Source organism: Pseudocercospora fijiensis (assembly GCF_000340215.1).
Source record: "Pseudocercospora fijiensis CIRAD86 unplaced genomic scaffold MYCFIscaffold_6, whole genome shotgun sequence".
NCBI lineage: Eukaryota > Fungi > Ascomycota > Dothideomycetes > Mycosphaerellales > Mycosphaerellaceae > Pseudocercospora > Pseudocercospora fijiensis.
This window is the reverse complement of record NW_006921537.1, coordinates 3,156,067-3,165,353: the sequence shown is the minus strand read 5'-3', so window position 1 is coordinate 3,165,353 and position 9,287 is coordinate 3,156,067. Positions and strand designations below refer to the sequence as shown.

Genomic DNA, 9,287 nt, shown 5'->3' with positions numbered 1-9,287 from the left:
AGGAGGTTAACCTATCTATTAGGGTCCTTATTAATGTAGCTTCGTAAGTATTGCTATAGCGTAGTATTCTGCCTTTCGGTCTAACTATCTGTTTGTAGATAGAACGCTATAGACAGGCGATACTTAAGTCTTAGCTATAGGCAAATCTTACTCTAATAATAGGATATAAATGTCGAGCCTCGGTTAGAGACTATCCCTTTAGGGGTCCCCTAATAGGTATAGAAGATGTTGTTCTATAGCGATTCTACTATATCAATAGTAGCCTAATCTTTCCGCGCTAGGACATATCGAGCGCCCTTAGTAAACCGGTCTATAACGACTAGGATAGCGTTAAAGATGTCTTTGCTTCCCCTTCGCTTAGTAGGGGGAAGACCTATAATAAAATCTATTATAAGCTCTGCAAATGGCTTGTAAGGGGTTAGCAATAAGGATAACTCGCTAAAAGGCTAATACTTTAGTGCCTTAACACGTTAGCATACGGCACACGTGTTTACGTAGTCCTTTATATCCCGCTTGCTGTTTAGCTAGTAGTATATACGCGATAGTAGCTCGTGCGACCTCTCTATACTATAGTAACCGGCAAGCTTACTATTATAGTGTCGCTTAAGAAGCTCTTATCTAATCGATTGTTTAGCGGGGACATAGTATCTGCCCTTAAACTTTAAGTAACCTTTGTTATCGATCGACTAGTTACTCTTACTAGATCGAGTCGTTCGCCTACTTATAAGCTTATCGATACGTTTAGTAGTAAAGGCGTCCCTCTACTAAGCACGTAATAGCTTATCTATAAACGATTGACTATCCCTATTTGCAAGGTTATTTAATAGCACCCTCGCTATTAAACGAGGTACGCATTATATATATCTAATAGTACTAGTAGCCGGATTAACTATATTAGTGCTTTAATCGCTGTTACTATATATAGCGATATCGACTAGGGAGTTATTATAACTTCTCCTATTTGTGTCCTTAGCCCTTACCTTAATACGTACTATTAATATAGTAAGAGCATTAATATGCTTTAAGCTGTCGCGGAGTCCGGTAAGCCGCTTATCCTACGCTTACCTTACTACGAGGTCTATAGCAATCTTATACTATAGGGTTGGAAACAATAAATTAATAGATTGGGTTTCGCTATCGTAATTAGGTCGCCTCGATAGGCTATTAGTAGAGTTACTTATACCTAGCCGATGTAGCATATTAAAATTAAACCCGGCGAGGTAGACGGCCTATCTAGCCTATCGACCTATAACCCTAGTAACCTTCGTAATCCTACGTAGGTTGTTATAGTCCGTATAGACCTAAATAGTATGCTATGCACTATTAAGATAGTAGCGCTAGTACTTAAAGGCTTCTACGATTGCTAGGAGCTCTTACTCGTAGGTCTTATACCGACGTTCTATATCGATTATCTTCCGTAAAAAGAAGGCAATTAGGTGCTAGTAGTAGTTACTGTCTAACTGCTAAGACATTATAGCTAATACAGCGAACTGTAAAGCGTTAGTCTTAATTCGGATCTGCTTATTTAGTACAAAATAGTATAACAAGGGGACTTTAGTAAAGCGCTTCTTTAAACCGTTAAAAGCGGCTTGTGCTCTATTAGTCTATTTAAACTCTCTAGATAGATTAGCCTTAGTTTTAGTAAGTTCAGTTAGTAGCATTACGTGCCGCGAGTAACTTTCGATAAATCGACGGTAGAAGTTAGTAAAACCTAGGAATAATTAAAGCTCTTTAATACTAGTAGGTATTAGCTATTTAGTAATAGTCTTAATTCGATTAGGATTAGCCTTAATACCCTTAGTTAATACGAGGAAGCCGAGGAATAATACCTCTTTAGTAGCAAAGGTGCATTTAGAAGGCTTGCAATATAAGCTATAGGCTCGTAGGCGATCGAGCACCTTACGGACTATAGCCTAGTACTCCGTAATATCGGGGGAGTATATATAAACTAGGATGTTATCTAGGTAAACTATACAGAGGTAGTCTAGTAGGCCTAATAGGGCCCGATTAATATAGGACTAGAATATAGTAGGGGCATTAGCTAGCCTAAATAGCATAACTAAGTACTCGAAATAGCTATAGCGAGTGCGGAAGGCTGTCTTCTATTTATCGCCCTTGCGAATACAGATGCGGTAATAGGCGTCCTTAATGTCTAATATAGTATAGTAGTAGGTACTAGAAAGGCGGTCGAGGGTCTTATTAATAAGCGGGAGTAGGTAGCGGTCTTTAATAGTAATAGCGTTAAGCCCTCTATAATTAATATATAAACGCAGGCCGCTATCCTTCTTTAGTACGAATAGGATAGGTGCACTAGTAAGGCTGTTACTATATCGAATTCGACTATTAGCTAGGTTTTCCTCTAGGTACTTACGCAGTATAGTAAGCTCTCGTTTACTAAGGTTATAGAGGGGGCTAAAAGGGACCTCCTTGCCCTCTATAATATTAATCTTATAATCCGTCTCTTTAAATATAGGCAATGTCGATGCTAGGTAGTGTTTAAACATATTAATATAGGTCTCTCGGATAGGCTCTAGTATACGAGTAAGCTAATTAGGATTATTAGGGAGTATAGGTTTATCGTTATTACTACCGAGTAGCTCGGCCGTCGGATCCGCTAGGGTTAGGTTACTAATAAATAGGACCCTAATATTATTAGGGCACTCGCTAATATTAATATATTTAATGTCCTCCTTCCTCGCGATTCTAAATCGCTATTATTAACTGCCTAAGTCTATAACTATAGTATAGTACTTAAGAATAGGGTTACTAATAACAATATCGGATAGGAGGCTGTCTATGTCTACTACGTAGGTAGTAAAGTCTAGTAGGCGCTTATTGCCGAGGTCGTCTCTTAGGGCTATATAGATATAGTAGGCTCCGTAGGTTAAGTGCCGAGCGTTATTAAACTAAGCAAGGGTTAGTAGGTTAGTCCTAGGCAGTTGTCGAAGGTCTAATTGCTTAGCTAGGCGATAGCTAATAAGGGTACTAACTGAATTTCCTAGGTCTAGTATAACCTTAGTCTTATAGTTAGTTCTATACGTGTCCGATACGAGATAGGTACGTATAATAGCTAGTATAATATCGATAGTCTTACGCCGTATAAGGCTAATAGTTAGTGCGGCGCTTATTCTTTTTTCGACTAATTAGAAGGTTAGCCTATAGAGATAGCGTTAGCTACTAAGAGGTGCTTTCGGTACTTAGCGGTAGTACGGTCGACCTAGGCCTAATCCCTAGGTTTGTCGCATTAGCCTAGCAGATAGCTAGTGCTATCGCAATTGAAGCACTTTAATCTAGTTAGGAGGTTGCTATAGCTACTATTAGTCGAGCGGTTAGCGTTGTAAGGGTACGAGCCTCTTCTACGGCCCCTATCGCGGCCTCCTCTATATAGCCGCCGGCTACGGCCTCTTCTACGGTCGCTATTACTGTTTCTATTATTAGCATTGTTGTTTTAATAGGACTCTTAGCTATTGCCTCCGTAGGCACTACGATTGCCGCGGTTAGTACTAGCTAGTCGGATCCTCGATTCTAGTCGTTACTAGAGCTAAATAGCCCGCTCGGCTGTTTCTACTTCGACTATAAATTAAATGCGTATTAGGTTAGCCTATTCGAATACACGACGGCGGTCTAATTTAAGGACTAACTCCTATCGCAATTTAGGGCGCATTTCGGAAATCTAGATAGAGTCGGTCCTAGCTAGCAAATCGTCCTTAAGGGTCTTTAGATAGGCCTTAAATAAACGAGCTAATTAATTAGTCTTTTGCTTAGCCCGAAGGTACTAGTCCTAAGCGTATTGTTGCCTTAGTATAGGGTTTCTAAGGGTATCTAGCATAACGGTTTTATAGGTTTGCTACTAAATAGCGGTCTAATTAGTAAGGGAGTTAAAGCAGTTATCCTAGGTACGCTTTAGGTCTCTATTAATGTATTATATAGCATAGACGACTAGCGAATAGTCGTCTAGTAGGGCCCTTAGTGCATTCCGCTAGTTTAATTTACAATTACGTACATAATTATTATATTGCTTCCGGCTAGAGCTATTAAATACGGTATAGTCCTTAAGTTTAGCATTCTTCTTCTAGACTGAAACAAATAGAGAGGAAGGCCCTGCTATTGATTTAGTATTAGTTGCTAGGGCTTCTTATAGGCGACGAATTTCGAGGAGATTATCCTTTAGCTATTATTCTTAGCGTAAGATAGTAAGCCTGTTTTAAGTAGCTCCTTAAAGTCTCGCTACTAGTTGGGGACTAAAGGCTAGTTAGCTATATCGACGGTTAACAATATTGTTAAGAATATCGTCGACAGACAATTCTAGGTCGTTACCTAGAATTATAGGTTCTTTAGTAGGCTCTCCGGTAGGCTCTTTAGTAGGAGGCGCTTTAGTAGGTGCTTTAGTAGGCACTGTACTACTAGTGTTGTTATTGCTAGCGCTGCTAGCGGTAGCACGGTTGTTGTTTCGTAATAAGCCGGCTATTATAATAAGGGGTAATACTAATAATATATTATAGGCCCCTAAGATACGGATATAGCGGAATTAGTAGATATCGGCTTAGTACGATTAATTTAGTGTAATGGGCCGTATAGAAGGCCTTGCTTAATAATTGGTACGGTTGTTTTAATGGAATAGTACGTATAGGTCCCGTTCTTCGGGCGTAATATAGTTAAATCGATAGTTTTCGTAGCTATACCGCTAAAAGCTTAAAATAAGGACTATCTAGCTGCTGCCCTCAAAGGGTGGATCGAATACTGTATAAGAAGGGTATATTAGCAGGTAGATAGGGTAGTAGTAGGTACAGGTAGTATTCGATAGAGAACTCGGAGGAGAAGGAGGAACGCAGGCCAGTTGGCCCAACGCCAAGCGCCAAGCCCTGCCTGAGGCACTGAGACCCTGGCTTCACTCGAGCTAGTCACATGCCAATCACGTGTAGCCTCTGACAATTCCCTAGACTCGGCGCAAAAGGTATTAGAGTCTTAATTTAATAGAAGTCTTAGATCTTTTTTAACAGTCCTCGAACCCTCCCGCGATTACCCAAGCCTTCCTCTTACACGCAACGAAATACTTCAACAAATCCAATTATACGAATATGAATGTGAATGCGCTCGGAACGCTGCCTCAAGCGCTACGATACGAAACGAAAAAATTGAAGAAAAGATTCTACAGCTTGGCCTTGACTTCCTCATGCGACCATTCCATCTGCTTAAGCTTCTTGCGCTGAATCTTTCCAGAGATTGTCTTGGGAAGAAACGAAGCATCGACCTAGCTTTCGTCAGCACATAAGCTATCTTCAAAGAGAGAGAGAGAGAGCGCGCCACAACACTCACGAATTGGATCTTGCGCGGATACTTGTAAGGTGCCGCGTTCTCTTTACAGAAATTCTGCAGCTCCTTGATCAACGCTTCCTCGTCCTTCTTCGCATATTCTGCCGTCAAAACGACAAAGGCCTTGACGACTTCTCCTCGCGACTTGTCGGGAGATGAAACGACTGCGCTTTCAACCACCGCCGGATGCTGCTTGAGTGTCGACTCGACCTCGAACGGTCCAATGCGATATCCAGCACTGTTGATCACATCGTCGTTCCGGCCCACGAACCAAAAGTAACCGTCTTTGTCGCGCACCGCTCTGTCGCCAGTGCTGTACCACGCTCTCCCTTCCTCTGGACATTCCTTCAACTTGCGATCGAGCTTTCCCTCGTCCAGATACCCATCAAATAAACCGAAGAAGTTCGATTGCTCTGTGAGGTCAACCTTGATGGCAATGTCACCTTCAACGTCTGCGGCAGTCTCTCTGCCATCATTGCCAACCACATATAATGGTGTTCCTGGAGATGGCTTGCCCATCGATCCCGGTCGGATGGGATTGCCTTTGAAATTACCGCAGAGAAGGATGGTCTCTGTTTGCCCAAAGCCATCGCAAATCTCCATCCCCGTGGTCTCAAGCCAAAGACGGATGACTTCCGGGTTCAGCGGCTCACCGGCACCTGTGCAGTGTTGCAGAGATCGTGGAGGATTCCGTTTGAGGTACTTCCGACTTTCGTCAAGCACAAGCTGCCTGTAGACGGTTGGAGGTGCACAAAATGTAGTGATAGGATAGCTGTTCAAAATGTCCAGCGTCGTCTTCGGATTAAAAGCGCCACGATCATCATGGATGAAAATCCCGGCACCGCAATTCCATGTCCCTAAAAACGCCCACGCTGCCTTCGCCCAGCCCTGTTCGGTCAACACCCAATTCAGCTGTCCTGGCTCCAATCGATGGAAATGTTTCCCAGTGATCGTGGATGCAAGTGGATAAGAAATCTGATTATGCTGCACCATCTTCGGCGGTCCCGTCGTACCACTCGTGAAGTAGATCATCGAAGGATCCTTGAGCGCCGGCTTTGCACCAAGGTATTTCGCGTCTCGAGGAACCGACTTCAAGGCTTCGCTGAGGAGCAGTACATCGCTGCAAGCTTCCCCATCCAGTTGGAAAATATGCTGGATGGATGGACAGTTCTTTCTCACTTTCAGCATTTTCCGGACAGCTACACTGTCACCCAGGAAAACCGAAGCTTTCGACCTGTTCGCTCGATACTCGATGTCTTTGTCGACGAGCAGCGTCGTTGCCGGACATATGACGATCCCGCTTCGAATGCCAGCCGTGGCGATTTCCCACCATTCGGGCAGGCGCGGCATGATGATCAGCATCTTTTCGCCTTTTTGCACGCCAAGCTTGTCGCGAAAAAGTACGGCTAGGCGATGAGACTGTCGACTGAAGTGCTCAAACGATAGTCGACGTTCCTGCTTCCGGTCCTGGGATATCCAGTGCATGGCACAACCTTTTTCCGCCTTCTTGGCCCAGTAGTCGACGACATCTGTGGCGAAATTGAAGTCTTTGGGACGCTTTAACTGGGCGTCGAAGTAGTGTGCCATCTTCGCGGATTGGGAGGTGAACGCTTGATCGTTCAGGAGTCGGAATGAGGTCGATTGTATTTCTTCCACAATTGCCTTCGGCAGGGGCTCGAAGGCTACAGGTGACCGGCTGCCGGTCCGTGGACGGTAGAACCGTGTTCTACGTAGTCTTCAATCGCATTGCCTTTAGGGTGCCCTATGTTGCGACAGGTACGATTGGTTCAATACTGAACAAGCCTTTAAACAGAAGGTAGATAACGATAAATGAGATACAGTACTACTATGTAGTTGCCGCGGATCTGGGAAGAACGAGATGGAGGTTGGTAGAGTTGCGCACGGGCCTCGGCCTCGGCCGAGATCGAATTTTTCCCTTCAGCCGGGGTCTTCACTAGGAACCAGTGATGTCCAAACCTTAGTAAGTAGTAATTACTATAGAAATTTCGGGACGTAGTAATAGTAATTACTATTACTCTTTTTCGGAATCCTATAGTAATAGTAATTACTATTTAGTAATTACTTGTTACTATATAGTAGTATAGTAATTACTATATACTATTTATATCTAGAGAAGTACTTTATTTTTATAGATATATTATATAATCTTAAGAAAATATATATAATAGTACTATATCTATAAAAAGCTATTAAGAATCTCTTATTCTAAAAGAACTTTTCTATTAATAGAAAATAGTAATATAATAGTAATATAGTAATTACTATTTAGTAATTACTATCTGTATTACTATCTCTCAAATCTCGTAGTAATAGTAATTACTATTACTAGAGTAATTACTTTTAGTAATTACTCTGTCCCTATAGTAATTACTTTTAGTAATTACTCTGTCCCTATAGTAATTACTATTTCAGTAATTACTAAGGTTTGGACATTACTGCTAGGAACACCTGTACTGCTGTATAGTACTACTGTGATTTGACCTTGATGGACGACTTCAAGCGACTACACATCATTCTTTCCGTTACGCAGGCTACGCTGCAACCTTCAATACCGCCCGGCCTGGCAGCTTGCCTTCACTCAGAAGCTTGCAGAACTTGTCGACATCATCAAGCGTGCCCTTCGTCAGGATGGGATGTACTAAGTCCCGAGCACAAAAGTCAAGCGCTTCTTCAACGTCCTACGAGAAGGAATATCAGCATCAGCATCAGGCTTGGGAGAAGCTCGTTGTCAAGGCAAAGCTCACCTTAAGCGTTCCCGTCACAGATCCGACAATGTTGAGCCGCTTCATAGCCAGAGCGACGGGAGGTGCACCTGCAATGATGTCCGCCTGCGCGGGAAGACCAACGGCGACAATGGTACCTCCAGGACGAGCCAATGCTGGAGCCACTTGATAGCCTTGACGACTCGCCGCGAAGACGATGATGCCATGCGCACCATAGGTCGTCAACCTAAGGACCTCGGCTGGGAGGTCTTGAACCTTGGTATAATCAATATACGCCTCAGCACCGAGATCTTTGCAAAGCCGGTCCTTCTCGTCGCCTCCATCGATCGCAATGACCCGCATGCCCATGGCTTTTGCGTACTGCACGCCAAAATGACCAAGCCCTGTGCATTGACATTAGCAGGTCAATCTGGAATCTTGGAAGAACTGGCCACCACTTACCACCTCCAGCCCCAATAACGACGAGCCATTGCCCTGGCTTCACAGCACTTCTCTTGCACGCAGTGTATGCAGTCACACCTCCACACATGATTGGGCCTGCCTCTTCGTCGGACACACCGGCCGGTATGCGAGTGGCATAGCGACCATCTGTCAAACAATATTCCTGGAAAGTGCCTGGAACGGAAAGGCCAGAATTCAGCTGCTTGGGACAATGCAGCTCATCAGTTCCATTAGTACAGAACTCGCAGTGACGGCACACGGACGCCACCCACTTCACTCCCGCTCGATCACCGACCTTCCAGAGCTCGCTCACATCTGGATGCACAGCAACGACCTCCCCAGCGCCTTCATGGCCAGCGATTCCACTTGACTGCTCCATCATCTTCACGCCGAAGACCTGCCATTCGTCGTGTAGGAGGGATTTGTCGGAGGCGCATAATCCTGTCCAATTGATCTTCACCAAGATCTGGCCTGGTCCTGGCTCTTGCGGTACGGGAACTGTCTTGACGGGAGCCGTAGTTTCCTGGCCTTCGCCCCTTCTGACTGCCGCACGCTGCTCAGTCGGGAGACCCATGATTTTTGGAGATTGTAAGCCACCGAGAGAGTTACAAAGTGCTGATTGCAGGTAAGTTGAGGTTTTGTCGTCTCGTGTGTTATATAGGTTGTTTGTGCTAGACTACGGAATCCTCATCAGCTGCAGTTTCCGCTCACCAACACAGACTAGTGACGACTGACCGATGACCGACCGGTTTATCCGCAGGGCTGAAACCCCGCAAACGATCACATTGA

General features: G+C 44.1%; 2 protein-coding genes across 2 annotated transcripts; both read right to left on the bottom strand.

Annotated features, from left to right (window-relative positions):
* Positions 1-4,773: 4,773 nt before the first annotated feature.
* MYCFIDRAFT_51989 (uncharacterized protein) lies at positions 4,774-7,083 on the bottom strand. The gene is made up of 2 exons (XM_007929806.1): positions 5,317-7,083; positions 4,774-5,251 (listed from the first exon to the last, which is right to left on the bottom strand). Exons 1-2 carry the CDS (start codon positions 6,898-6,900, stop codon positions 5,150-5,152), a joined length of 1,686 nt encoding a protein of 561 aa, XP_007927997.1. The 5' UTR covers positions 6,901-7,083; the 3' UTR covers positions 4,774-5,149.
* Positions 7,084-7,865: 782 nt separating this feature from the next.
* MYCFIDRAFT_64530 (uncharacterized protein) lies at positions 7,866-9,072 on the bottom strand (the record flags this gene model as incomplete). The annotated part of the gene is made up of 3 exons (XM_007929860.1): positions 7,866-8,012; positions 8,079-8,440; positions 8,499-9,072. 3 exons carry the CDS (start codon positions 9,070-9,072, stop codon positions 7,866-7,868), a joined length of 1,083 nt encoding a protein of 360 aa, XP_007928051.1.
* Positions 9,073-9,287: the final 215 nt, after the last annotated feature.

What these genes read in the sequence shown, in the direction of transcription:
- MYCFIDRAFT_51989 (XM_007929806.1), bottom strand. Translation starts at nt 6,900, where the DNA reads ATGGCACACTACTTCGACGCCCAGTTAAAGCGTCCCAAAGACTTCAAT. An exon ending in ATCCGCGCAAGATCCAATTC is followed by an intron (nt 5,252 to 5,316) that starts GTGAGTGTTGTG and finishes GACGAAAGCTAG; the next exon opens with GTCGATGCTTCGTTTCTTCC.